The sequence below is a fragment of the Trypanosoma grayi genome (genome assembly GCF_000691245.1).
Source record: "Trypanosoma grayi strain ANR4 Tgr_145_V1, whole genome shotgun sequence".
NCBI classification, from domain to species: Eukaryota; Euglenozoa; class Kinetoplastea; order Trypanosomatida; family Trypanosomatidae; genus Trypanosoma; species Trypanosoma grayi.
In genome coordinates, this window is record NW_008825764.1 from 1,648 (window position 1) to 27,778 (window position 26,131).

General features: G+C 54.2%; 12 protein-coding genes across 12 annotated transcripts; all 12 read right to left on the reverse strand.

Annotated features, from left to right (window-relative positions):
- Window positions 1-94: 94 nt before the first annotated feature.
- DQ04_01451010 (hypothetical protein) lies at window positions 95-1,825 on the reverse strand (the record flags this gene model as incomplete). Its single annotated transcript, XM_009310742.1, has 1 exon — window positions 95-1,825. One exon carries the CDS (start codon window positions 1,823-1,825, stop codon window positions 95-97), a length of 1,731 nt encoding a protein of 576 aa, XP_009309017.1.
- Window positions 1,826-2,353: 528 nt separating this feature from the next.
- On the reverse strand, window positions 2,354-4,234 carry DQ04_01451020 (putative ATP-dependent RNA helicase; the record flags this gene model as incomplete). The annotated part of the gene is made up of 1 exon (XM_009310743.1): window positions 2,354-4,234. The coding sequence occupies one exon, from the start codon at window positions 4,232-4,234 to the stop codon at window positions 2,354-2,356; it is 1,881 nt and encodes a 626-aa protein (XP_009309018.1).
- A 450-nt stretch (window positions 4,235-4,684) lies between these two features.
- On the reverse strand, window positions 4,685-5,416 carry DQ04_01451030 (putative DREV methyltransferase; the record flags this gene model as incomplete). The annotated part of the gene is made up of 1 exon (XM_009310744.1): window positions 4,685-5,416. One exon carries the CDS (start codon window positions 5,414-5,416, stop codon window positions 4,685-4,687), a length of 732 nt encoding a protein of 243 aa, XP_009309019.1.
- A 351-nt stretch (window positions 5,417-5,767) lies between these two features.
- Window positions 5,768-7,297, reverse strand: DQ04_01451040 (ATP-dependent DEAD/H RNA helicase; the record flags this gene model as incomplete). The annotated part of the gene is made up of 1 exon (XM_009310745.1): window positions 5,768-7,297. One exon carries the CDS (start codon window positions 7,295-7,297, stop codon window positions 5,768-5,770), a length of 1,530 nt encoding a protein of 509 aa, XP_009309020.1.
- Window positions 7,298-7,615: 318 nt separating this feature from the next.
- On the reverse strand, window positions 7,616-8,923 carry DQ04_01451050 (putative dynein heavy chain; the record flags this gene model as incomplete). Its single annotated transcript, XM_009310746.1, has 1 exon — window positions 7,616-8,923. The coding sequence occupies one exon, from the start codon at window positions 8,921-8,923 to the stop codon at window positions 7,616-7,618; it is 1,308 nt and encodes a 435-aa protein (XP_009309021.1).
- Window positions 8,924-9,339: 416 nt separating this feature from the next.
- On the reverse strand, window positions 9,340-11,937 carry DQ04_01451060 (major vault protein; the record flags this gene model as incomplete). Its single annotated transcript, XM_009310747.1, has 1 exon — window positions 9,340-11,937. One exon carries the CDS (start codon window positions 11,935-11,937, stop codon window positions 9,340-9,342), a length of 2,598 nt encoding a protein of 865 aa, XP_009309022.1.
- A 516-nt stretch (window positions 11,938-12,453) lies between these two features.
- On the reverse strand, window positions 12,454-14,289 carry DQ04_01451070 (putative condensin subunit 1; the record flags this gene model as incomplete). Its single annotated transcript, XM_009310748.1, has 1 exon — window positions 12,454-14,289. One exon carries the CDS (start codon window positions 14,287-14,289, stop codon window positions 12,454-12,456), a length of 1,836 nt encoding a protein of 611 aa, XP_009309023.1.
- A 568-nt stretch (window positions 14,290-14,857) lies between these two features.
- DQ04_01451080 (endochitinase) lies at window positions 14,858-15,415 on the reverse strand (the record flags this gene model as incomplete). Its single annotated transcript, XM_009310749.1, has 1 exon — window positions 14,858-15,415. The coding sequence occupies one exon, from the start codon at window positions 15,413-15,415 to the stop codon at window positions 14,858-14,860; it is 558 nt and encodes a 185-aa protein (XP_009309024.1).
- Window positions 15,416-15,783: 368 nt separating this feature from the next.
- Window positions 15,784-20,493, reverse strand: DQ04_01451090 (hypothetical protein; the record flags this gene model as incomplete). Its single annotated transcript, XM_009310750.1, has 1 exon — window positions 15,784-20,493. One exon carries the CDS (start codon window positions 20,491-20,493, stop codon window positions 15,784-15,786), a length of 4,710 nt encoding a protein of 1,569 aa, XP_009309025.1.
- A 478-nt stretch (window positions 20,494-20,971) lies between these two features.
- DQ04_01451100 (hypothetical protein) lies at window positions 20,972-22,183 on the reverse strand (the record flags this gene model as incomplete). Its single annotated transcript, XM_009310751.1, has 1 exon — window positions 20,972-22,183. The coding sequence occupies one exon, from the start codon at window positions 22,181-22,183 to the stop codon at window positions 20,972-20,974; it is 1,212 nt and encodes a 403-aa protein (XP_009309026.1).
- A 410-nt stretch (window positions 22,184-22,593) lies between these two features.
- Window positions 22,594-23,952, reverse strand: DQ04_01451110 (T-lymphocyte triggering factor; the record flags this gene model as incomplete). The annotated part of the gene is made up of 1 exon (XM_009310752.1): window positions 22,594-23,952. The coding sequence occupies one exon, from the start codon at window positions 23,950-23,952 to the stop codon at window positions 22,594-22,596; it is 1,359 nt and encodes a 452-aa protein (XP_009309027.1).
- Window positions 23,953-24,192: 240 nt separating this feature from the next.
- DQ04_01451120 (hypothetical protein) lies at window positions 24,193-25,884 on the reverse strand (the record flags this gene model as incomplete). Its single annotated transcript, XM_009310753.1, has 1 exon — window positions 24,193-25,884. The coding sequence occupies one exon, from the start codon at window positions 25,882-25,884 to the stop codon at window positions 24,193-24,195; it is 1,692 nt and encodes a 563-aa protein (XP_009309028.1).
- Window positions 25,885-26,131: the final 247 nt, after the last annotated feature.

A 26,131-nucleotide genomic window follows, 5' to 3' on the forward strand; every position in this document is an offset into this window, starting at 1 on the left:
AATCATGCATCACGGCTCGCGTTTTAAACGGCCAGCTCATTCCTCTCCACTTCCCCCTCACTCCCCCCAGCACCAAAAGAGAGAAACACCAACCTCACGATATCACTGCACCAGTGTCATCGCCGGAGAAGAGATGGTTGTATTCACGGCTGCTCTGGCGGTAGCTCCTCTTCACATATTCCAGCAGACGCTGTAGACGCCAAACCTCTCGCATATGCAGGTGTCTTTGCCCCTGTACAGTGTCATCCATGTCAACAGGGGTTGTCTCAATCCCCTCCTCTTCCTCCTCTTGTTGCCTCTCCTGCAGGTACGCCAGTGTGGGGCATGGCATCTTCTCATCCTGGCGGAGACAAACCACACTGTCCTTCATTCGCGCCCACATGCGTGATAATGATGGCTCCCAGAAAACATCCCGCAGTGTTGGTGCAACACCATGCCGCAGCAGTCCGTAATGCCAAGCATCACGTAAGGGGTCAAGCACGTACTGACGCACGCGACTGCGGTTGCGACTACGCGCGTACAATTGCGCTCGATGTCGAATAGTCTGGTATGCCTTAATCATTCGTTTATAGTACAACACCTGTGCATTGAAGTCAACACCAGGCTTCAGATGTGAGGTGGCCCTCTCGAAACGCTCAAGTGTCTCACTTAACAGACGAAGATACAGTCGTCTTGTCTCGTTACTGTTGAGAGACATGTGCGGCACCCCGTAGATGAACTGCAGTTCCGACACCGTGTCGACGTAGTGTCGCACCAAGACATCCTCGGGACCCTCCAAACGCAACATAAGTGGTGCCGCCAAAACGCCCCACATCGCGATAAAGAATAACGTGAGGGCAACAATAGTCGCCCCGCGTGAACAGCGCGCCAGTGAGCGATGTAACTCCTCCAGCGTCTCTCTCCGCGACTGTTGCTCCTCCGCCGCGACGGAATTCGCCAGAGCCGCTGGCACTTCTATCGGCAGTCCCTTAAGGAGTGGGCGGCGCGTAGAGGGCCCACCATCACCGCCACCACTTCTATTGCCTTCACCACCACCACCACCACCGCGTCTTCTTCGCTGGCGCTTCTCCTCCTTCAGGATGGGAGAGAGTTCCAGCGGACCTAATGTCGAATGGGATACAGAGTTGTGTGAGGCCGTCGCCTGGCTCGAGCGCAGGCTCCCACGCGAAGAAATAATCTCCCCAAGCGATCCGGTACTGTTGAGGTATTCAATCGCGCTGCGCGTGCTAAGAAAACTTTGGTTGCTACCGTTACGGTGATGTCGATGAGGGGGAAGGCGTTGAGGGGGTAGATAGTACTGTTGCTGTTGCTGTTGCTGCTGCTGCTGAGCTCGGTTATCGCGCTCTGAGTGTGATGAGGATAAGCTGCCACGTGAGGCGGGCACGGGTGGGGGTGTGGAGACTGGCAAAATAATGCTTCCGCGTGGGCTGCTGCTAGCCGCACGCACGTCACCGCGTATTTGCGGCAACACGAAGGAGATGGAATCCCGCAAATGGGAAAACCCACGCGTCACTGAACGCGAAGTACGTGGCGATGCGAACACTGCATCACCATCAGCTAAAGGTGCCGACGTTGGAATGGACACCGGCGACGGGGTCACCGCTGTCCATTGCTGGTGCTTCTGCTGAGGTTGTTGTCTTTGCAGCGACGCGTTGATGCCTCCTTCTCCTCTCAGGTGGGCGAACCCACGCTGCTGCAGCTCCTCCTCATCCTTCACCTCCGCTGCTGCATCGCTCCCGCGCGCCTCCGCGCGGCGTCGAGACCTCCGCTGCACCGGACTGATGCTCCTTTCCGCCTTCGTTCGCTTGCCGTGCGTACGCCGCATCAAGACGCCGCACGACGCGAGAGAGGAGGAGACGAATGGGCACTGCTAGAGTGACCTGCAGCTGTTCCTCTACGGATGCTCGTCCTCTTCCTCCCCCTGTGTGTTCGTCGCCGTCCTGCAGGTCAGTCGGCTTGAGGTGGTTATGACGGTGTGTGAAGCTCTATCGTCTTCCCACCCACCCCTACACCTTCAGCGCATAACCAAAGAAAAAAAAAAACACAAACAGAAGGCAAAAAAAGGCGTGTACCAAAATGCAAGGAGAGACAAGACCTACCTTACTCCATGCATGGGTCATGCATACAATGCAAAAACCAAAAACGTCACATCGGGGGGAAGCATCTCACGTGCCAGCATGCCACACACTAGCCACACGCAGTCGCAGGCCGTCCCCAATACCCCTCCCTGATGTCTTAATCGTACCTGTTGGGCATATTATCAATACGTCAACACTCCTGCTCCTGTTGTTGTTCTTGTTGTTGTTGCTGGTGGCGGTGGTGCTGCGTGCCTTCGTAAGCAACCATTGTATATTTACCATTCGCCGCTAATGTTCGTGTGGCGCTTTTTCAATGTTTGCTCATTTACCGCCTGCCGCTTTGTGTCTTTCGATTCCTTCATGCGTCGAAACTCATGGCGTGACTTTTTACTCATGTGTGCTGCGGACTGCGAGAGATCCAGCTTCAGCGGCGGCGGCTCACTCAACGCGAATCCCTTCGCCACAGCAGCCAAATCCAGATTGTGGATGTTGAACACATTCTTCAGCTGCGAGCTGCTGTAGCTGAGGAGGTAGCCCTCGTAGGCCTGGCGGGCGGAGGTGCGCAGGTAGTAGTTGGCGTTAACGAGCTGCTCCAGCTGCTCGGTCACCTTATCATTCACCTTGCTGAGGTCAAAGACGTATTCATTGACTGTGACATGCGCATCATCGTAAAGGTATTTTAGAAAGAGTTTTTCCTGTGGAAGCAAGAACATGAGGGCATTACCGCAGCGCCCAGCACGTGCTGTACGACCTACACGATGCACATACTTCACTGGATCATCGGGTGGGTCGAACTGCACGATCCAATCCACCTGCGGTATGTCAAGACCACGGGCGGCAACATCTGTAGTAAACAGCACACCACTGGGCGCATTACAGAACTGCACGTATGTTGCAGAACGTTGATGCTGTTTTTGTTTCCCATGAAACGCCACACACGGGATGTCGATGTAGTTAAAAAGTTCACAGTGAAAGCTGACGGCGTTTCGGCTGCTGAAGAAGACGATCATTTTCTTCTTCATATTACGCTTGACAAAGTGGTACAACACAAGCAGCCGCTGCTCAGACGGGCACATGACATACCCCTGTTCGAGTGTGTCAACCGTCGCCTTGTCCTCGCGCCGCTTCATCGAAATGAAGAGCGGCTGGCGATAGAAGGAGATGCGAGCGAGTTGCTCCACCCGTGTCGTCTGCGTTGCAGAGAAGAGAAACGTCTGCCGCTGCTTCGGCAGAAGCGAGACAATCTCACGCATGTCCTCCTCGAAACCATTGTCCAGTACGCGATCCGCCTCATCCACGGCCAGTGCAAGCAGGTTCTTTGTTAGCCAGTCGCTGGTGAGTTTCAGGTGATCGAGCAGACGGCCAGGCGTCGCCATCACAATCATCGTGCCACTCACGAGCTTGAATGCCTCCTGGTTGCGGCTCTGACCACCGATGCAGCAAAGAAATGTGATGGATCCGTTGAAGTGCTTGAGCAGCTTAAGCAGCACACCCTCAATCTGCAGGCATAGCTCGCGCGTCGGGCCAATAATGACGGCAGCCGTGCCGTTCTTTGGCCTAAACCCAGACCTCGCAATGATCTCCACAATTGGAATCAAAAATGCGAGCGTCTTACCAGAGCCTGTTTTCGCCTCAGCAAGCAGATCGCGGCCGGCAAGGGCGACAGGAATGCAGCGGCCTTGAATGCCCGTCAGCTTCTCGAACTTGAAATCCCCCTCGAGGGCGCTAATGATGTGTGGGTTCAGCTTCAGCGCCTTATAGTCAGACACAAAGGGGATCTTCTCCCGCTTCTTCACGTTCCCGGTGCCTGCACCATCACTTTTGCTTGACTTTATCTGCGCTTCGTTCCCCTTCCCTTGCTGCTCCTGGGCATCTTCATACTCCTCCTCTCTCGGTGGTGCCTCTGCGCGGCGTTTCTTGGGTCGCCTTTCGGAAGCCTCATCACCGTTGTGCTTCGTCGCCGCTGTTGGAGTATCGGAGGACTGCACCTCTGTCTCGTATTCGACATTCCCCTCCAGCAGCTGCGTGTTGCCACCATCGTCTTCTGCTACCTCCACCTCCGTCGCATCGGTGTCTGACTTTCTCTTTGAGCGGTGGTGGCGCAGCCGTTTCTTCCTGATGGTCGAGGATGGACCTCCTTCATTCTCCCCGGACATGATCAGCACGGCCGTGTCTTCCTCAGTCACCACACACGCACACGTACACAAACGTGTCCTTTTTCGTTCCTTCATGATATATATATATATATATATATATATAGANAGAGAGAGAGAGAGAGAAAGAGAGATATGCAAAGGGGACAGCAAAAGGAAAAGTAACCGCAAACGAATAGGATACGATCAGAGCCACGACATAAACAATGAAAGCGCAGCCAATGAACAATGGACTGCAGTGGCGAAATATGGAAAAAGGCTCAGCCATAGACTATAAATTCACCACAAGCCTGAACACAGGAAGGTCCACCCAGCCATCTTCCCACTTCCCACTTCCCACATACCTTCTCTGACGGCTACAAAAGACTTGCATGAATCAACGCAATGTCAAAGCAACACAAAAGTTCTGTCGACTTTTAGAATCTCGCGTCACGCACAAAAACGTGCAGCGTGTCACTTGGCGCCTACGAAGGCCGCAAATGCCACAAGATCCATCACAGTTCCAATACTATCCACCGCTGTCTCAGACGCGTCACCCACGTCCATGCGCCAATACTTCGGCAACTCCATGGCGCTGGCGGCCTGTGCACCGCGAATCGGCGGCCACGGCGGGGGCGGCAAACTTCCGCCCCCCGATGTTACATCTTTCATGTGTGAGCGGTCAGAGGAGAAGTGCGCCAAAAACATCCTGCCCGGGACGACGCGAAACATCTGCTGGTACTTGTCGCGCAGCAGCACCTGCGGGCGGAATGATTCCAGCACATATTGTTTCGCCGGGCACGGGTACGGCAGGAGAGTGTCAGAATCATACACCCATCCATTGTGTATCGTTGTTGTTGTTGTTATTGCAGTGGCAACGAAAGCAAAGACATGGTAGTCCCACACCACCGGGTTGTCCGCGTCACCGCCACTCAAGCGCTGCATCCAAATAGGCACCTGTTTGCTCGTGTTGCTCACAAAAACCACAAAGACATCATCTCCAGGCAGCCCGCAATCTGCGTAAAGCTTCTCTGTGAGTTTGTACACATTCTCTTCGCAATAATGAGATGCATACGGCACCAACTCACGCGTGAGGCAGCTCAGTGGATCCTTTCCACCCAAGCCATCAGGTACAGCACACCCCTTTCTGCTGCCTCCGTCAGAATTGTTCACTGTGTCGCCTGGGTGCAGCAGCGCCTGCATCATACAGTACAACCTTCATGCACGTCCCCCCACAGCGAGACACCACAGAGAGAAAGAGAGATGCTCTTGAACACCCATACGAGGTCCCAGTCGCCTATATATGCAAGAGAAGAAAAAAGTGGTGAGGTGTGACAACAGCATGCATCCAAGCACCACGGGCATGACACACCCGAAAGAAAAAAAAACAAAAAATGGCCCTCAAAAGAATCAGACACCAAAGAAGGGCCATCTTTTTTCCTTATTTCAAGAAAAAAAAACGCATTAAGCACTTATACGACTAAAAAAACCGCCTCCACCACAAACACACAGACTCTCCCTCTCGCTTGCTCGCTTACTGTGGTTGGCATGCAGCTATCACGATTTGGTCTGCTTCCGCATTTCACGGCGCTTCGCCCAGAGCGTCTTATGCTGCTCCTTCTTCGTCATCTTGAACACCGACTCGTGCTCGCGGCGCAGACGCAATGTAGAAAAATCCGCTTTTCCGTGCTTGGCGTCGTCATGGCCCATGTCGTCATCACCCCGCTCACGCTTCGCCTTCTTCGCAGTCGTCAACTGGCGTTCCTCCTTCTCAAACTTTGTTTTCTGCTCATTCTCACGAATCTCTTTTATCGCCTCCTGCTCCGCATCTTCAACACGCTGCAGCACCGCCGCCACATCGCCATCCGCAATGGGCCACTCCACACACTTCACACCAGTGGCCGCCTCCACCTTTTGAAGCAACACAATGTCGTACTGACTGATGAGGTTTACAGCTTTGCCCTGAGCGCCCGCACGTGCAGTACGTCCCACTCGGTGGATGTAGTCCTCCACACGATCGGGAAGGGCAAAGTTCACAACAACATCGGTGTGTGGAATATCCAAACCGCGCTGCGCCACATCGGTGCACACGAGAATACGCACTTTACCCTCCTTGAACTTCGACAGGGCAATGTTACGGTTGGTTTGGTCCATGCGCCCCATCAACGGCAGTGCCTGATGGCCTAAAACACGAAGCATGAGTGTAAGACGGTGCACCAGTGCAGCACTACGACAGAAAATAAGAATATGATTGCCGGTTTCTCGTGTCAAGTACAAGTGAAGGTACGGTGGCATTTGCGCAAATGGAGCAAAAATGTAATACTGTTTCAGTGTGTCAACTGTCGTGTTCTTCCGATGTACCTCTAGTAAGACGGGGTCATTCAGTGAGGCCTTCTGCAGTCGATCAATTTTCGTGTTGAGTGTGGCAGAGAATAGAAGTGTCTGACGATTGTGCGGCAAATGCTCCAGAATTGCATCAATTTCCTTCTCGTAGTCCATATCGAGCATTTTGTCCGCCTCGTCCAGGACCAGCGCATGAAGCTTGACAAGCTGAAAGCCCTTCGTGTTGTTCAGGTGATCTTTAATGCGTCCAGGTGTGCCAACCACGACGTGCGGGCGCCTGCTCAGCTCACATGCCTGGTCAACCATGTCTGCGCCTCCAACCAACGTCGCCACACGCAGCCCGACACTGCGGCCTAGCATCACAAACTGCGCTGTTACCTGCTGCGCTAGCTCACGGGTCGGCACCATCACGAGAACAGAGAGGTACGGCACCTTTGATTGCGTCAGGAGCCAGTTGACGAGGGGAAGCACATATGCCCCTGTCTTGCCACTGCCTGTCTGGGCCACACCGATGATGTCACGCCCTTCAGCTGTAACAGGAATTGTCGCCGCTTGAATGCGTGTCGGGTGGCGCCATCCCGCTTCAGTGCAGGCGCTGACGAGCTCCTCGCACAAGCCAAGTGACGTGAAGGTAGCGTCCTTCTTCTCTTCATTGTCCAGCAGATCGGTCCCAACGCTCTGGTTTGGCTGAACGTACGGCCGCGCCTCCTGGTGCTTCTCCTTGACGGCTTTTGTTTTCGTCATCGCCTACGCCCTCCCTCCCTTTTTGCGCCTCACGTGCCCTTGACGTTGCAACAACTACCGCATGCCAAGGGAAAAAATAAAATCCAAACGCAAAAAAAAAGATGAAGAGGAGAACACAAAAGAGAAAAGGCGAAAAAGCAGTAGAAATCGAGCACCTCTCTTTATCAACACAGAGTAAAGATATGGGAGTCAATTCGCCTCTTCCAGAGCGCTACCCCCACTCACTTCCTCTCACTCCTGGTATGTATGTGATCGCACGCGGGGCTTCCTTCCTCCTCTCCCAGTATGCTACTTCCCCGCTTCCGCCATCCCTCCACGTCAGTGGAGGGGGTAGTTGCGCTTGACGTGCGTCGGCAGTTTGACGTCCAGCCGCGGGTTCACTACAGGGATCGAGCCCAGGTCCTTCGTCGTCTTCCCTAATCGTTTCAACACATCCTCCAAAGTACGGCGCCCTGGTCCTGTCGTTGTTGATGGCGCTGGGCGAGACTGAGCCTCCTCAAGTCGCTGCCGCATCTCGTCACCACGAAGTCCCATTCGTGGCTCACTTAAATGTTCCTTGCTGCCAGCAAAGAAGTCTCTCCAGTAGACATCATCGTAGTATCCTTTCTTCAGGTGATCAGGAAGGCGGTTGTCAACAACACGGTCCGGCATAAGCAACCCATCCTTCCCCGGCGGGTGCATCGCCATCATACCTTTGCGACGGCGAATTTCTTCCAGATAAGGGTAGATATTATAAATCAGTGAGTGCGGCACCTTGCCACGGCTTGCCGCAATCTCACTCACGCTTCGAAGGGCCTTAACCGCTTCAAAGACACCCTCCACAGTGTGAGTTGGAGCCTTGGGATTGTTCGTCGCTTTCAGATTTATCCGGCACCCTGCGTGTTGAAAACCAAAGGCGCAAAGGATATCTGCAACGCGAAAATTGGCTACAATGCGTTTAGCAGGGTACAGCAACACCCGCGCACCGTCCGCATTCACACGCACAGGGTACATTGGGCCTTCCTGCTCCAAGTCTACTGCGATAATATTAGAGAATGCCTCTTTAATAGCCTCTTTTTTCGCTTCCTGTGTACTAGGAGCAACAGCACGACCCCATCCGGCAATACCCTTACCGCTTCCAATGTACAGGACGCAATAGATCCACTGTCGGTGATCCTTTGGACTAAACTTCACTACACGCATGTCATACGCAACAATGTTTAGTTGAAAATTGCACAAAAATCGTCCCCGATGCTCCTGTGGGATGAGATCAGATGTCAGCCATGTGTTGGAGCGCCACTGGTTGTACTCGGTGTTCAATTTATGTTTCCACTGAAAACCCTCTGGGTAAAGGTCTGGCACAATACGGTACTCATTGTACAAGTCAATTGCGTTGTCCATTCCCTTTAGGCCCTTGGCATCCGCCGCGTGGGCCACCGCCTCGGCAGAGTCACGAGTATCGCGGAAGTAGAGCGAAGTCCCTGTCTCTAAATCCACAAAAGGGTTACGCATCTTTTCGAAGCGGCGCCGTGTGAAGCTTCCGGGACGCATCCATGCATAGTAGATGCGCGGCACTCCGCCACGCATGGTGCCCTTCGCATACCATGAGTTGAGATTCCTCAGCGAGACGGCGGTTAGTTGAAACATCGACGCTACCCCCCCCTTTGTGGCTTCCTCTACGCGGTGTGCTTCTCGCAGGCTCCTACAACTCGGCAACCGCTCTGTAATGCGTGCTTTCTTCCTATACTACCACACAGGGCAAAATAACAATACAAAAACAGAAATACAAAAAAAATCGAATAATAAAAACCAAAAGCATGATACAACTCAATTCATGGTATTGAATATGCCTCTTATAAAGTTTCTTTTTTTTGTCCTATTTTGTTTCATGGCAAGTATTTGCCAAGCGCAGCGGTGCGGAGGTGACTGTATAACCACGCAGCCAACCACAATCATATATATATATATATATGCGTGTGTGCGCAGCGAACGAAACTAGATAAGATTGAGGAAGAGACATATGTCAACTGAAAGTCGAACGCGAAGCATGTTCTTTCTTCTCGTCACGCAGACGGTGACGGTGAAGAGGCGGTCATTTCTGCGGCCGTCCTGAAGAGATTGACGGGTGTGCTGCCGTCCATGACCAGGTAACCCTCCAGCCCGAGAGTCTCCAGCAACTTGGCCTGCAATTCTGGCCCTGCCTTTGCCATTTCCTGCAGGGTTTCAGGGCCGATATACTTCATCACCGCAGCGAACGTATCGTTCTCAATGCCAGCAAGCTCTCGTTCTAGTGTGTGGGCCAATTCCGCTCGCTGAACTTCATATTCATACTGCAATGCTCTCTTCTTCCGCTCCACTTCAGCCGATACACTGCCCATAAGAGAGTCCTTCTCAGCACGAAGGAGTGCAGCTTGCATAGTAGCTTCGTACTCTACACCAGCCGCCTTTGCCGCAGCATCAGCAACGGACCTCAATCGGCCTGAACTCACCATCGCAAGACTTCGTGCCTCAGCCTCAAGCAACACTCTTCGTTGCGTTTCATTTGCCACCTGGTCGTGCATCTTTTGCCTCTCTAGCAAAGCACTAGACTCTTGCTCACGTGTCAAGGCAATTTCCTGTGCACTTGATTCCTGTGCCTGTGTCGTGATTTCAATTGCGATTTTCACTGATTTTTGCAGGCCCTCACGTGTCCGTGAGTCGAGAACCTCCATTCGCTGCGTATCAACAGATGTCACAACCAAATTGTTTGACGTAAAGCGCAATTCCTCCTCTGCATTTCCCGTTTCAGGATCTACACCGAACACCGCCTGCTGCATCAATTTGGCATTATTCTTGTGGAATTGTTGAAATGGTAAAGTTGCAACTGCAGCACGGATGCGACCCGCAATAAAAGAGCACGTGTCACCTACAAAGTCTCCGAAAGCAAAACACTTTCGCGCCGCCACCTCGTCACCCGGAGTGACGTCAAAGTACCATGCATAACAGAGCTGTAAGGCAAGTTGGGCGTGGTCGCGCGTTTCAACGTGCACAATGTCTGTCATGTTAGATGGGCCAAGGAAGAGGTGAAGTGCTTTGATACGATTCGGCTCCTTGGGGAGGCACTTGTTAGGGTTTGCCGGATCCCACGGGGAGCCAGAGAGACAGACAACCGTGAACTCCTCATCAGGCTCAAGGAGAACACGCTCGGGACCAAAGATGGTGCGTGTTGTCAGAGCCCGGTAGTTGCACACCTGTGTCACACTCCTATGAGGGACCCTGTACATAACAGTTCTGTGTGTTTCACCCTCCAATCGGTCGGGAAAAGGCACGTTGGGTGTATGTGTCATAATACTCGTCTCGGGAGATAATCTCTGCTGCTCGAGGCACCACTCTACATCGAGTGGCAGCGTTTTCTCCCACAGTTCTTCAAAGGCTTCGAGCATGTACGCGGCGGGGCCATTTACAGCCCGAACAGCACCAGTGGCAATGTTGCGCACGTAAATTCCTTCTCCGTCTGTCAGTATGATACGCTCTCGCACATCTCTGTTACCTGTGCTTTGACATATGCTAACAAAAGCGTTTGGAACGTACTCCCGAGGGCCCCGCAGCAACCATAAATCCCCACCATGCCGCTTCAAAGGTGGCTCCACATCGGTGTCCTCAAAATCCTCTAACGCCTTCAGCAACAGAGCCTGTGCTTCGTTAAGGATGTAGCTATTGTGGATTGCGCCCCCTTCGAGCGTCTCGCCCACCTGCAGGTAGAATGAAGCGTCGGTTACAATCCGGCGTTGGCACTCCCCAGCACCCACCACAACGGCGTACTGTTTCTTCCCGACATGCAGCTTCTTCACATTTCGAACAATCTTCTCGTAAGGGTGCAGCACAAACAAAGGGCACTCTTCGTGTGTGAGAACGTACACATTCCCGGCGTGGCGCTCCTCACCCTTCGCGTGCTCCCTTGTATCCACAAACCGTTGCAACACCTCAACATGTAGCCCATCGTCTGGCAGCAACCTCTGCGGAGCAACATGCTTCACACACCCCTCTGCGACATGGCAGAAATACGACCCAGGCTGTGTGCGTAAATACTCCTCACCCCTCTGTCGCAAATTTCCGTCGTCGTCCGTGAAGCTTTCCAACGCTCGCAGCCAAATAGCGTGTCCTGGCTCAATGACCACAGCGCGGCGCTGCTCCTCCACCTCCTCTTCAACACGTGGACGGTACGTACCGGGTCCAGTGAACAAATAGTGTTCCCCTTCAACACGTCTCACGCCGTCGACGGACGTAAAGTCACGCAGAGCACGCACCACAACAGCTTCATCCTGGCGGAGGACTATCATGGGATGCATTAACATAAGCTTCTCCTCTGGATACAGCGGGAACGCCGGAACATCGTAACGTATTTCACGCTCGCCGAAACGCACCTTCACCTGGCCATAGCTGTCGATAACAGGTGTGACACCGTCTTCAGCCCGCATGTGCGGATTCTCAATACAGCAGTAGTACCCACGTGGCAAAACATGAAATGGTGTTCTGGGTTTTGTAATTCTCTCATCGGAGAGTAGTGTACGTGTCTGCGGGCCCACGACGGCCTCTGTTGTATTGCTATTTTCATTGGTGATGTGGGCATATTCGTATGGTTCGAGGCGCAGCACTGTATCGCTCATTGCTGATTCTATCATGAATTCAATAGCTTCTTTGCAGAACTCTCCGACTCAATGAATACGTTCGCTTTGATATTTGTAAAAGGATATTTGTGTGTGTGTGTGTGTGTGTGTATGCAACAGGTATGCAAATGCGCATGTGATACCTCACCGGACGAATTAGAAAGCAACCAAAGAAGAAACCAAAACGAGCAAAAAAAAAACTTCAAGTACCCACATATCTCCAGAGTCATCGATTACTTTGATTTTTGGTTTATACTGGGGGTGTCTTAGTCAATCGTGTTTCTTTTTTGTTGTCGTTAGTTCCTTCCCTCCCTTGTCTCTGAGGAGAAGGGGGGAAGGAATATTTCACTGCTCTCGGTTCGCCTTAACTCTCCGTTGTGTGTTTGTTAGCACGTTTAGAAACAACACAGGAGCACATCACCTTCTTACACCCATATGCACCTCAATAGCACCTCGCGTTTTTCAGCTCCAACACCAAACACGGTCAGACGCTTGTACACAATGCGGCTGCAGTGAAGAAGGCGTGACGGCTCACGCTGCCCCCTCCCCTGCGGCATCCACGTCCTCCGTGCGCGTCCGGGTCACGCCGTTTCTGTCTCGCTTCGCCGCGCCCTTCTTGCGCCGCATCACCTCCGGCAGCGGCGGCGGTGGCCGCAGCTCCCCCATCGACGGGTCGTATGACTCCATCACTTCGTATGGGCCGAGTGCGTCAAGCTGCTTCGTCACGACCGGCGCCTCCCCTTGCGTGTGTTTCGACAACTTGTGGAAGTGGCGGCAGAACACCTCCGCGACATGTCTCAGTGTGGGATGGTAGCTCTTCGTTAACAAGCTCACCTCCCATGTGAAGCTGCTGTCGGCATTCGCCGAAGCTGTCTGTAGGGCCTCTGGGTTGTATGCACCGTGACCGGTGATGACGTTGTCACTGCCGCCAATGACGATGCCTCCCACCGCTGGGTAGCGCAACATGAGGCGGTGGTTCAGCGCGAGCAGAGCCAAACCAATGTGCGGTGGGCACGATGGGATCGCCTGCGCAATGCGCCGCACAATAGCAGTCACACGCGCAACAGGAAGATGCTTTTGCGTCAGCACCAGTAGGTCAACAGCGCGAAGCACCAATCCCACATGAAATGTCCATTCCTTTGACGCATTTGACTGCACAAAGTTTGCCTGCGCCATGGAGTTCGCGATGGAGAACGCCTGCGAAGAGAGTGAACCGGCAGACGATGTCGAACCTTGCGAAGCCGCGTCGTCAACGTCACCATCCTCGTCAGGCGCCTCGGGCTTCTTTGCTGATTCGCACTTTGGGATGTCGAGTGCCTGCAGCAGGCAGCGGAACAGCACCTCGTGAAAGTAGCTGAGGTCCACGCGCCAGTCACCGGCGGTAGTCGTGGCGTCCCGTTGCGCGAGCGATGCGACTGCCACAAGTGCATGCAATTTTGTCGTGACAGAGGTCTCCTCGTCGTTGACAAGGTCCTTCAGGGCGGCCAGAAGGTCGTGGTACAGCTCCACGTTCACAAGAGGTGCAAACTTCACCAAACCCTCTAGCGTTGGTGCGAGGATTCTCGTCTGGTGCTGCTGCGAGCACGACTTGGATGCCTCAATGACGCGGAGGTAGATCACAAAAATGCGGTGCAGAATACGACCCTGCTTTACAGCAATCTCAGCACGATCCCGTCGTGCCTTACTCTTCTGTAACTGACGGGCTAATTCCTTATCCTCTTTTTTGAGTCGCTTATTTTTGGCCTTCTCTTCCGTCAGGTCGCGGCGATGCATGTCTACTAACGCCACCCGGACATGCAGAAGGATATTCAGCAGTTTCGGGTTCATCGCATAGCTCTGCTTACGTACAATGTTCAGCATGGCCGATACGATGCTTTCCGTGGCATCTGACACCATTTGCCCATCAAGGAGTTCCGAGAGGGCAGTCAACGCCGGCTGCGCAACTCGCGTTGCCTTCGCATTGGCAAACTCCACAGCCAGTGTCAGCAGCTTATCCGCATGGTTAAATTCCGAAGCATGACTGACCAACTGAGCGCAAAGGCGGCTTCCAAGCGCCTGCTGCTCGGGGTGGGACTTCCGCTGCAACCTACGAAGCAACTGCAGAAAGTGTTCGTACTGCGTCAGAACCTCATGCTCGAGCTTCTGTACTTGATACACCTCCTTCTGCTTGCGTCCTCCCTGACCACCATCCTCCTCATCCAGCGTTGCTGAGATCTTGTAGCTGGGTATAACATCGCAAAGAATGGCACACTCCTTGAAAAGATTCTCCACCAGCTCACCATAATCTGTGACCGTCTTCTTGTGGAGTGTGTGAAGCTCCTTCAGCTGGTCCTGAAGATAGGACGTATTCATCAAATACCGCTGCATGGCTGGGTGTGGTGCTAGTAGAAGGTCTCACAGTCTCTATGTTACGTCTTATCTCTTCTTTCACGTTCTCCCTGTCGTGTCACCCGTTCTTTTTTTCTTCTTTTTTGCGCTTCAAGGCAACCCTTCTGGTTTTTTTTTCTCCCTTCGCGGCGGCTCGGCTTACAGGGAGACAACAAAGCATGGCAGAAAAAAAGCAACGAGCATCAATGATTCCGGTGATGGCACAATGAAACACAAATGGGCGTCAGTGGCGTTGAAAAATTCGAAACATTTTTTTTTTCCTGAGGTTCTTTCTTTCTTTTTTCTTTTTAGTATATATAAGTCAAGCACCATCGTCCATTTTGGTTCTTTCCCGCTCAATTTCTCTCGGCTTCTGCTTCCTCACCATCCTCTCGCTCGCTCTTTCCCCCTTCAACTGCCCGGTCGTGGCAAAGTGAAGGCAGGAATAGGTCGCCACACCCACTCACACAAACACGCACCTACTATAGTTGGTGGAAGTTGCATGAGAACTTGCGGCGGTGTGTGTACATTCGAGGCGTAACTTCCTCCCTCCCCCTGTCTCGGTGTGTCAGTAATTAAAGTACTTCTCATTAAGACCCTGGAAGGCGGGAATGTGGTTCTTAAGGAGACCAAAGACTATCGCTACAGCTGTAATTCCCACAAAGGTGATGATGAAGTGCTTAATGAGCGGGGCATCTCGGTTGTAGCACTCAGCCCTAATTGTTGTGGTGCGCTTGCAATTCCTGCTGGTACAGGTTGCCGCTTCCAAGACGGAGATCACCTTGCACTCGTGAATGGTGCCATCACTGCTCGGAAAGGGCTCATCGCTCTCGATGCCCTCAAAAAGACGCGCTGTCTCCATGCGCACCTCCTTACTTCGTATGTGCTCATTACAGATCGCCGTACTACACTCGTCGCATGAATTCACCACCCAGGTGATGTTCGGCATCGGACTACAGCCGCCCTGGTAACAGCAGCGACAGGTGCACAGAATTGAGTAGGTGTCCATCGGCGCCGCCGATGCTATTACCTCCGTGCAGCCAAAGGAGACGCACCACAAAAGGGTCAGGGAGAGCGTCAGCATGACCCTCCCGCCCCTGCGGATCACCCCTTCCGTGGCGCGCATACTCCCTATTGATGTTGCTGCATCGGAAACAATCGAACCAGCAACGGGAATGGACGAGGCAACCCACGGCAACTCTCCCGCCATCTGTAGAAAAACAAGAATGTCGTCGAAGTTTACACAAAAATTACAAAAGAAAAGTCAGCAAAAGGGGACGTGAATGCGGCAATTACCATACAAGGCAGTACAGCCAAGACAGAAAAAAAAAACGCGAGTGCGATCGCGTGTGTGTGTGTGTGTGTGTGTTTGTTTGTGTGTCTATTTTCTCTCCGTCATCACGACGAGTGAATAAAAAATGGAGGTACATGAACCACAGCCCCATTCTTGTGCATCTAGTCACATATATATATACCCGGAATTGCCGCTCTATTCTAAAACAGTTCCATGGAGTACTGCGGATCCGTAGCGTACTTTGGCATGGGAGCCGAACTTACCTCTGTCCACCACGCCGCGCTGTTCTCCGAATCGCCGCCCACACCCCCACTGCCACGAATCTTCCGCCGACCGCCGGTCGATAAGCGATTATCGTTGGCATTGTGCGTGCCCATCACTTGGCGAATCTCACGCACAGCGGTGTCGTTCTTCTGCTCCACAAAGCACTGCGGCAGCACCACCTGACCGTAAGGTGTTGTCTGGTTGAGCGGCACGACGCCGCCGCTTTTGCCACGGTTGGGAGTGGCAACAGCTGCCATGGCCTCCACCTGTCCTCGCATGCCGTTCAGGTCTTTCATGACAGAGGCGGCATTCTGCTGCAAGAAGAACTGCACACCGCCGCCCGGACGCTGTGCCGGGGTTTGCGGTACGGCAGAGCGCAGTCCTTCCACGCCAGTTTCATCTTCAACCCGCCTCTTCTTACTAGTAGACGATTCGTTCTCACTGCGGTGGGAGGCTTGCACCTCGCGCTGTGTCTGTCTGTCAACTGTCTGTATCATGTTTAGACGCGCCATTACCGTTTTGCTGGGGGCCTGAGCATGAGTCGAATGTGGAACACTGTAGTTGTTCGGCCTTCCTTCAACCGTTACGGGTAGAATGGTAGTGTGTGGTGGGGCCACAGTGGTTTGTACAGGATCCTGGTGAGGCACATGGTACTGGTTCATACCTGCTGCTGCAGCGGCGGCAGCATCATACGCGCGTGTGGTGTAGAACTCTCTTTCGAGCTGCTGCAACTCATGGAGGACAGACTTGGTTCCCTGATGGGTTGCCAAATACTCCAGGACGAGGCCTGAGGGCACGGCAACACCCTCCACGTGAAGCTGTGAAGCCTGCAGCAGCGGCAGTGCAAGTTTTTCTATAGGTTCCTCGTCACCCATCACCTCGTCGAGGTCTGGCTCACGCCACGTGGCGTCGTCAACACCAGCATCACCATCAACAGGAGTAGAAACTCTAGCGACTGGTGTCCTGGTCACGTGCTGCTGTGGCGTTTTATTTCCCACTTCCCTGGTGTTGGCAGTTGATGAACTCATCTGTGGCATTCTCGGCGATATCTCTATGCCACGAGAACGTAATAGTACCTGCCGTTCTTGTGGACTTGTCTGCACTCCACGTGACTGAGAACGCACCTCATCTGTTCCTTCTTCTTCCTGTTCAACTATGTTCTTCTTGGCACGGCCGCTGTAAATTGTTTGTGCGATGGGAAGAGGCGGTGCGCTGCTGTACTCTCCCTCCGTGCTTACGTTTGCAACATCTGTGTTATCGACAGAGACGAAAGAAACCTCACGCGGCCGCCTCCCCCGCCCCGAGCCCACACTGTTCGCCGGCGATGTCATTGTACTCTGATTTTGTTTGGAGGAAATCGACAACTTGTGAGCACGCGATACCAGACTTGCTTCCGGTAATTCATTCCGTTGAAGAAGTTGATTCTGTTCCCGTTCTTGTTGTTGTTGTTTCTGTTGTTCATGTTGCACTTTTTCCTGTTGACGGTACTCCTGCTGCTGCTGCTGCTGCTGCTGCTGTTGTTGTTGTTGTTGCTGCTGATGCTGCTGCAGCGTGACAGGTGGAGCAGGAGGCTCGGCGTCCGCTGCCGCATCCATGTATTCTTCAAAGACACTATTGTCACCTGGCTGCTGCAGTGTGTCAAGGGAGTACATTCCACCCACATCACTCGCGTCGTGCACGCTATCAGCGAGCACTGCATTGTCATCATCGAATATCAAAGAACTCTCCTCGCAGGACTCACCACTCGCCTCCTCCACAACGCGTTTTGCCTTCTGATGGAGGCGGTGCACCACCTGGTAGAACTCTGAGTTTTCCTCGCGCACTAACGGCCCCAGCTTGGCGAGACGCGGCAACTGCGCGTGGACCACCTTTGTCGCCTTCGCAACGGCATCGGCGAACTGACTCGTGTCCTGCCTCGTTTCCGTGGCCACCTCGACCGCCGCAGAGCCAATGCCACGCCGTGCCACGACGGTAAGCAGCTGTGAGCAAATATACACGAGGCAGACAAACCTGCCAGGTGGGTGTTGCGGTTGCTTGACCCACTGCGAAATCATGTGCAGCACGACGCGGGCCAGTGGCGGGTTGCGCTTCATTGCCTCGTACATCATCACTGCAAAGAGATGTCCTGTCACCTCCTTCCCGTCAACAGCAACCGCGTCGGCCGGTGTGGTGATGCGGAAGCGCTGCGACATGGACTTTGCGAGCGCCGACATAAAAGCAGTGCGACTCGGCGCGGATGACTTCATTTGGTGCACAAAGAAGGACCAGAAAGTGCTGCTGGGTCCAACCGGCAATGCGTAATCGCTGAGTGCCTGCAATCCCACAGGAACGAAGCCAAAGGGTGTCAGTAGTGAACCAATTATATTCGGCGCCTGAACGTTAAAGTCTTGAATGAGCTTACATACACAGCACCCCACAAGCCTGCGCATCTCATCACTGAAGCTGTGGGATCTATCTATGATCTTCAGCAGTAACTGCGCATTATCGGCGGTTGTATTGCATGTGGGGGCACAATTGGGGTACTCAACGCAGTAGTTGTTTTCTGCCGGATCGGTTGGAAGCAGCTCCACGTTACCTTTCCCTTGCCGCAGGAGCAAGTTGGCCATGTACCAAAGCGCCAATGCGTCGTGGTTGCTGCGCAGGCGAACTTCACAGAACACACGAAGGATGCTCTCAAGGTACGAAGGATCCATCGCGTTGGAGAGGAGAATGACAAGCTTTACGTGCAACATAAGGACGTTGGCCTTTTGTTGGCTTGTCACCAAGCCAGTTGCAGATACTCTGTCGGCATTCACCAATGTTGTGAGGGTGCTGCGGATGTATGGCTCCACCACGACGAATAGTGCGTTGCGATGCTGTCCAGCGTGTGCAAGGATGTGGAACAGTAAAAAGTGCACAGCACTATCCATCTGCAGCACGGGGTCACGCAGTAGCTGAATGAGCTTTGTCTCTACAGACGGCATTCCAGCGCACTCTGCGAGTGTCGTGAGGACACGGCTGACAGATGCCTGTCCTGTCATGTGCATTGTACCGTTCACGCTGCAAAGCGGCGAGGCGCCGCGGCCCATGCCGCAGAATATGCACACCGCTGTCACATCACGCAGGTGCGACACCGCAGCATCCATGGCCTCCTCAATGTGAAGCTGGTGCAGCACCATAGCCAGTTCAGCGCATAAGAGCTGCGGATCAACAACGGCCTCGCTGATATCATCAAATGCCTCCATCGCAAGTTTTCCCAGTGTCTCCACGGTTTTTGCGGGAACAGCAATGCGGAGCGCCTTGAGCATGTCTGCTGCCCTCCGCGAGGCCGTAACCGAGCAATTACGCACCACCTCGCGCAGCAGGAACAGCACATTGTACACACTCGTGCGGTTCTGCAGGACAGAGGCAACGTTGTCAGACACTTCCCTTCCCGTCATGGCGAGCCCGGCACCACGCACAAGCGCGATGACCATCTTTGCAAGCATGGAAACAGACATACGTGTGTCTATAGCCAGGGTAGCGACAAAGTAGGCGGCGTGTGGCATCTGGCAGTTGATTAGCTCCACAACCTCCACCGCACCCTCCATCTCTTCCTCAAACGCCCACTGCATAATAGCGCACAGGCAAAGGTAGTATGGACTGGCAACGCTCATACCAGGTGTACACTGACGCAGCAACTCTCCACAAAGGTGACGTCGTGTTGCGGGAATTTGGACAAAGGACTGCATATCGGCATTGCTCAGACTTGGATAAAGGAAACGCTCCACATACTCACGACGAATTGGTGAGCGAAAGCGCAGGAACAACTCGCTACAGTGAATAGACAAAGCACGTCCATAGCTGGGACCATGAATCACCTCTGGCACGGCTCGCTTGAGCCGCTCGTAACATGCCAACAGGAAGTCCACATTCATTCGGCGCGGCTTCGTCTTCAAAACGTACTGTAGCGCCTTGATCTGCTCGTCCATGCGCACGCTCCCGACAGTGTGCACCAGCAGAGTGAGTGCTCGGTTAGCCACCATCGGCGACTGAGCACTGCAGAGTGACTCCAGCTTATCCTGCCATTGGTAGAGAATATCTACCGGCACAACTCCAACGTCGACGAGCGTAGTTGCGAGGAACGCAAAGGCGCGGTACTGCAGCGGTGGCACCAACGCAACGCAGTGTGCCCCGCCAACACAAGTCGGTGACGGAAGCCCGAAAACGGCGTCGCGCAGCACGCGGAGCACGAAGGGATGCGTGAGCCGCGCGTCGTCGGAGATCTGCGACAAAATAGCGCTAATCAGCTGCACGTACAGGTGCACCTCGCCCTCATTCACACGTGCCATCTGAATGTGAAAGAGAAACGTTGCATAGCTGAGTGAGACGCAAAAGGGCCGCCCCTCCACGTACGGCTCCTCCCGCGTGTAGTACGATGCCAATGTGTAGAGTACGCTGGGAGAGTTGATGCTCGATTTAAGTTGGCGTTGTACCTGCTCCACACACTGAGTGAAGAGGTGCATATCCTCTGCCGGTGTCGTCTCAAGCTGTTCCGCCCCTCCCCTCCGCTGCTGCAAACGCCGCGCGGGACGGCTAGCCACGCTCGAGACGGAGGAATGGTCACGGTGCGTACCGCTGCGCTGGCGAGACTGCGCCGATCGGTTGAGGCCAGCGAAAAGATCCATTTTTCCTTACCGGTCAATGTGTTCGATTGCGTCGGCGGCTTTTAACGTCTGAATAGATGCGTAGATAAAAGTGCGTAGTTTTGTTGTTGGTTTTGCGCCACCTGTGCAGACGCAAAAGAGAGAATGAGTGACTGAGAAAGGGAAAACGCGAAATCTAAGCGTTGTGTTCCTCCTCCTCCTATTTTCAATCCTACACGGCACGTGAGGTGGCGCACCGCCCACCAAAATATATATATACTTTTATAAGCCTCACCACCGTAACAACTCACCTTGCCTACAGAAGCCCACAAGAAGAAAATGCAGAAAGGAGCCGAGAAGGGCATTCTCCGACAAATAAAGCAAACCAAATGCACATTTTTTTTTTTTTAACATATGCACCCATGAAAGAAGTAATTTGTATTGCGCCCATCGACTATATATATATATATATACTTGTCTTGTCACTTTCGTGTTCGTTTACATGCAAAGCCCAAATTGCTCAGAACCGTTTAGGCCTATTTGTAGGCGCCGTGCCATTCCGCGCGACCCTCCGAAACGCGGGTGGAAGCGTCGCAAGAAAGCCACCACGCGCTGAGGGAAGCGGCTTCGGAGGGACAGGTTTAGGCAGCGACGGCACGATGCCCAACAGCACCATCCGCTCTGTCCCACGCGCATCGCGCAGTCGGTTCGGGCGTGTTGCAGCTCGCTCTGTGTTAGCTACGCGACGCCGCGGTGCTGCCACTGTTTCCCCACTGCTGTTAAACTTTCGCGGGTCCCCCCACGCATCTGGTGTAGAGGGAAGGGATGCAACCCCCAGTGTGCCGATCATCGCCAAGGGGGCAGGCTCTGCGTAACCGCTTCCAGTCATACTGCTGCTTCTACCGTCATTGTCACCATGAGTAAGAGTCACGCCATCGGATCCATCCCCCGACAGTGGCTCATTCACGCGCTGAGCCTTGGCCCAAATGCGTTGCTGCATCGACGCCATGACAGACCTAAGCGCACGTGCAGCACCCTCTGACAGCGGAGACTCACATTCACTGGGTTGTTGTTGCGGCTGCTGTTGTGCCTCCGCCACTGAAGTACCGTCAACAGAATCCTCCAACAGCACTACCCGACGAGAATCGCGCGACGCCCTTGACGTTTGCTGCGAACTCCCGTCGTCAATGTCACCTAGCGGCGTGTAGAGGCGCGCGTCGCCCTGCCACCCTGTCGTGCAGGAGCCACCAGCTCCGCTCGCCTCGTTCAGCGTCGGCAGTATCGACCTCTGCACTAGGATCGTGCTACTGTATCCATTTGCAGTGGTGCTGGGCGACGACCCTACCGGTGGTTCGGGAGTGGGCATGTGTTCACTACTAGAGTTTTCGCTACATTGCTTGTTGGGGTTGTTGCTGCTGCCACTGCGACTGCGACTGCGGCTTTTTTGCGTGACGCGGCCTTTGTCCCTCGACCTACTTCGTCTCTTATTCAAGGACTTTACTCGAAAAGTGGAGGGCCTGTGTGGCGACGGTAACGTCGACGGCGTGCGCCCGCCTGCTGTTGATGACGCGCGTGGCGTGGCAGGCGGCAAAGGGTCCGTGATGAGGTACGAGCCGTTGTAGAGCAGCATGTTGTCGCGCCTCTCAACCTTGAGGCGCGCATGTTCCTTCAGCAACTCGCTAACATCCACGCAGATGACACCCAAGTGTTCCTGCTGGCTCATACTCGCCATAAAACTCACTGTCTTGTCGAACCAACTTCCTCACCTCTTTTTGATTAATTCCTTTGCGCTTCTTCGCCCCCCTTACCTCTTTTGTTTTTTTTTTTGTGAAATGTGCGCCACGGTGTGGTGGGCGTCACCCGCTGGCGGCGCCGCAGGGCGTTCGGTGGGGGAGTCAACGGAATAAAAAGAGAGGGAGAGCGAAGTTTCGGGGCGTGACGATGAGGGAACAGCACCACGGCCACGTCAGCAGCAGCAGCAGCAGCTGCACAAGTCTAAAAGACACCACACAAAAAAAAAAACAGGATGGAACAGTGAAATGCGAACCACAAACGCCACATGCCCCTCTTTCACACAGCGCCGAGTGGGGCAACAATTGTACATCATCCATCACTCGTGTGGTGTAGCCACAAGCAAACAGTCTACACAGTGAAGCTCTCATGGGAAAGTGGCGGAATGTTCACCGCCTGGCAGCGCCGCTCTAGCTCAAGGAGAGTGGCGTTGAACAGTTTTTCCCCCTTCTTCAGTTCAAAGTGGAGGTCCTTAATCATTTGGTTCTTCTGCTCTAGTGTGCGGTCCACCTCCGTCGCGATGAATTCAAGTGCAGTAGGCTCAAGATTCATCGCGTGCAGTACGCCATCAAGCTGCGCGTCACGCTCCTCCACGAGTGCGTGTGACTCAATCAGTTTCTGCTGCAGCACCTCGTTGCGCTCCTCCACTACCCCCATCGCCTGCTGAAGTGCGGACCCGAACTTCGCCTTGAGCTCCTCGCGGTCCTGGTGCACATTGGCGTAGCGCTCCTCGAGTGTATTGTGCTCCTCCCGCAGACGCCATATCTCCTCGCGCAGCGAGCGGAGTTTTGCGCGGGTCATGCCGAGACTGCGCTTGTCATTTTCATACTGCTTGCGGCTCTGTTGCAGTTCCGCCACCTCGCGCTGCGCCTCTTCGAGTGGCGTCACAAGGTTCTGATTCTCGCGGTCAATGTCATACATCAACGACTCGTTGTGTTCGTCGTTCTTTTTCATCTGCGCAATCTCCTCCTTGAGGGACTGGATGATCTCGAGATTGTTGGTGGTGATCTGGTTGTAGTATGTCTTCATCTCTTGAAACTTCGTCTCGTGCTGCCGAATGAGGGCATTGATGTGTTCATTCTTCCGCTCCTCCACCTCGTGTATTTCTGCGCGGCGCCGAAGCTCCAACTCATCGCGCAGCGACTTGAGCTTTGCGTCATACATGGCCTGTTGGCGCGCAATGTCCTTCTCGTGGCTCTGCTTCTTGGTGACGGCGACCATGTAATGGTGGGAGTCACGCTGCTCTTCAATCCGCATCTCGTGGTTCCCCGCCGCCTCTTCAATTTGCTTGCCCTGCTCCACCAGCTTTGCGCGGATGTCGCTCATTTGTTTCTGGTGCCGCTCCTCTGCCTCCTTCAAGAGACGGTCGCTCTCCTCCTTGCACAACTTCACCTTTGTCTTGTGCTCATATAGCAGGTGGCGCACTTTCTGCTTGTACACCTTCATCTCCACCTGGTGGGCGCGCTCCATCTCCTCTAACCCCGCCTCGGCATTGAGGACGGCGTAGCGGTGGTTCTCCACCTCCGCCTTCGTCACCTCCCAGTACGAATTCACCTTGTCGCGCTCCACTTGGTAGTAGTTGCGCAGCTCCTGCGCCTGCGTCAGCGTGGTGTGGATGGCCTCAAGGCTGCTGAGCTCTGCGACAGGGTCACACGGCGGCGGCGCCTTGGCCGCCTTCTTCAGGCCGGGCCGGCCCGCCTTTGGTGGCATGCACACACACCCTAAAGCACTGTTTTGTTTTGTTTCGTGTTCAGTGGGGTTCCACAGTAGTGCGACAACGAGAAAAAAAAAAAGCAAGAGCATAGTAACAATGAAGTCGGAATGCAGCAAGAAGGTAGTGCCTGCTCACAGCTATCTATTAATACATCCATACCAAGCGCAGAAACTTCGATATAGCATCCCCCACTTACGGTTGATTCCTTCACCACCCTCCCTTCGTCATTGAATTGCTCAGACGCTGTCCAAAAACTCTGTGAGGGGCTTCTCCGCCGCCATGAACCACGTCTTGCGCGTCCAGTGCGCGTAACGCATGCCAGCACGCAGGCGGATCTGCAGTGCCAGGAAATACTCGTACCGTGCCGTATGAGCGGAGCCAACCGCGTGATTTATCTGCGCGGTAAACTCGTGCACCTGCGCCAACTGCGGGTCGCACGGGTCCAGTACGCGGTGCACACTCTTCTGCATCAGGTCGAGGTACTCCAAGCACATGGACGCGTCCCGGTCCTGCCATGCCTGTTGGCACCATACATCAACCTTGTGGAACACAATCGCATGGCTGTAGTGCATACGCTTCGCCTGTAGCAGACGCACCAACCCGATTGTCTTGTCAGCCTTTACAGTGCCCAGTTCCTTCTCCTCGTCTAGGCAGCGCTCCACCTCGCCCACGTCGGGGCGATAGCCGCACTGCATGCACGCCCACTCCATTAGGCGGCTGCCATCGCCAGTGGGGCAAATAACACCACAGTCCCGCGGGCACTGCGGGCAGCGGAACCCGCGCGCAGTATCAGCCTCTTGCGAGCACCAGCGGCAGCAGCACGAAACACCGTACAGCTCTCGTGAAAGCCGCGACCGCTGCGGCTGCGTCATGTACGCTGAATGGAACAGGCTGCGAGAAAAAGACTCCCCGGGCTCAATATCGCGGCATGCGACCAGAACCGCCACAGACGGAAGAAAAACACGATCTGAGCATGGGAACCCCCATGGCAGCACTGGCTTCACGCCCACCTCGTCGTCGATGCGTGTGCCTGTCGTGTTGTAGTCAAAGTGACCTGCCTCACCATAGCAATGTGATGCCGGCGAGTCGAGGAACATGACAAAACAGTTCGGACGGCACTCATGGGGAAGAAGACGCAGGAACGGAAAGAAACCACTCCGCATTGGGAGGTCGGGCACCTGAACAGAAGTGGAGTAACGCGAGAAGGCCAACAGCAGCTGTGTGAGGCGAGCCGGACGGTGCAGCTGCATTCTTCGGATAAAGCCGTAGTGAGGCATCACGAGCTCAGCGCCTGAATTCAGCGACATACAGCCACCAGGCCTGGCTGCATCCTTGCTTTCGCATGACAGTAGCGCCGGTGGGACACACTGAAGAAGCAGCAGAGCAGTTCGATGTAGTGGACCTAAAAAAGGGTTCGGCTCGTCTGCTGCCGCTGCACACCACTTTTCAATCATTTGCTCAGCACTTTGAGAAACACGAAGTGCCTTAATTCGCGTAGCAGGAGGCACATTCTCAGACGACGTCAATCGTGCCAAAGCCTCTCTAGTTTCTGCATAGGTAGGCAACAGCTCCATGTCTCCCCACAACAGCAGTAGTGAGGCGAGGAACTGAGCATAGCCAGTCTCAACAAGTGCCGCCTCACCGCTTTGCATTGCGTGGGCGCGAAGCACAATCTGGCGTGCAGCAGCCACCAGCGCAGGAGACGTTCTGTGGCTCACGTGACTGCCATTATTGCTGCCTCTGTTATCGTTGTTGGTGGTGTTCCTCTTCGTTTTCGTATTCCTCCCCCGCGTCGTGTACGTTTCCGATGGTGGGGGAAAAAAGCGCCAAACGAGTGAATCCTCCACCACGGTAAGCTCCGACACATCCATCGCGACAACTTCACCAGCCTTAAAGCGGCGCTGCGCCACGACGCGGCGCGCCTGCATCCAACTGCCCACCCCCTCCCCCTCCACACACACTGCTGCAGGTGGATGGGACGTGAGCGAGTGGGCCCCGGTGCGGCACAGCGGCAACGCGCGGTCAGCGTAATAGCGGCCCTCCTTTGCGCTGAAGAGTGGCGCCGCTGCTGCCTCTGCAGCTGCTGCATGCGACCGGAAGTACGGGTCGTACGAAAGAAGAACAGGATCATTAATGTCAATGCACCACCCGGGTGGAAGCACGGGGCCGTGCTGC